The sequence below is a fragment of the Chaetura pelagica genome, unplaced genomic scaffold (genome assembly GCF_000747805.2).
Source record: "Chaetura pelagica isolate M959 unplaced genomic scaffold, ChaPel_1.0 scaffold963, whole genome shotgun sequence".
In the NCBI taxonomy this organism is placed as follows: Eukaryota; Metazoa; Chordata; class Aves; order Apodiformes; family Apodidae; genus Chaetura; species Chaetura pelagica.
This window is the reverse complement of record NW_009952705.1, coordinates 765,734-766,784: the sequence shown is the minus strand read 5'-3', so window position 1 is coordinate 766,784 and position 1,051 is coordinate 765,734. Positions and strand designations below refer to the sequence as shown.

General features: G+C 63.7%; 1 protein-coding gene across 1 annotated transcript in view; it reads right to left on the bottom strand.

The window, feature by feature from the left end:
- Positions 1-593, bottom strand: part of LEPREL4 (leprecan-like 4) — an 11,631-nt gene extending 11,038 nt beyond the window's left edge. The window contains exon 1 of the mRNA XM_009994203.1: positions 567-593. Coding sequence (XP_009992505.1) covers positions 567-593 — 27 coding nt within the window. The remainder of the gene's footprint in view (positions 1-566) is intronic.
- Positions 594-1,051: the final 458 nt, after the last annotated feature.

Here is a 1,051-nt window from a genome sequence, read left to right as displayed (position 1 = left end):
GGGATACGCTGGGGCTGAGCTCGGGGCTGCAGAGCGGGGTGTGTGTACCCTGTGCTGCTGCCCCGGGGACCCCGAATACCCCCAGTGCCACACCGCGCTGCCCCCGGCCGGACTCCCCCCGTGCTGCGCCCTGAGCCAGCGGCCACACGCCCCGGGCCGTGCCAGACCCCAGGGCTGCCCCGCGCCGGCCACACTGGCCCCAGCCCAAGCCCAGCGCTTTGTTGCCGGCTGGACAGTGGCACTGAGGGATGTCACAGCGCTGGGCAGGAGCCAGGACACTGCTGAGGTTTCTTTCTGAAGAGAGAGGCTGTGAGCAGTGCCCAGCACCTCTCTGCAGCTGAGCAGCTCGCTGGCTTGCAGGCTGGGATGCCACGACCCATAAATGAACACTCACTGGCCCCAGAGCCAGGCCCTGAGCCCACTGTGCCCTGGGGAGAGCCCCAAGTCCCCCTGAAGTACTCAGGTGCTTGGGCAGCTGCAGAACAGCACTTTAGCTGTTGCTCTCCCCTCCAGCACTTGTGCCTCCGGGAAGCCAGGTCTCAGCCTGGGTTTATGGGCTGTCCCACCTGGGACTTCCCAAGGGCTCTTACCATGGGGCCTGTTTCTTGCCGATGAGTCTGGGGGAGCAGGGATGTGAGGGCAACACATCTGTGTGTGTTTGATGCTGCTCCTGCCTGGGAAAGACTGACAGAGGGATAGTTTCACATTTTTCATCACCACCGTTCAGCACAAGCTCAGTCAGCAGCACCGTAAAGAGCAGCAGATGTTATCAGAACGGTTCCGTGTGTTTGCTCTGGGGAGCCGGTGGGAGCTGAGGAGCAGGTCCTGGCCCTGGGGCAGCACTGGGACCTGAGGCTGGATGGGGCCTCCAGCTGCTCCCAGCAGCTCCGGCATCTGTTCCTCTGCGGGAGCTGCCCAGGAAAAAGGAAAAAAAATAAAAAAGGGGAGAGAAAGAGGAAGGAGACAAACCCCCTCCTGACGTGGAGCTCGGCAGCTGCGGCTTCTCCCTCGGGCCCCTCTCCCCGGCCGGGGGGATCGCCCGGCGGGGCCA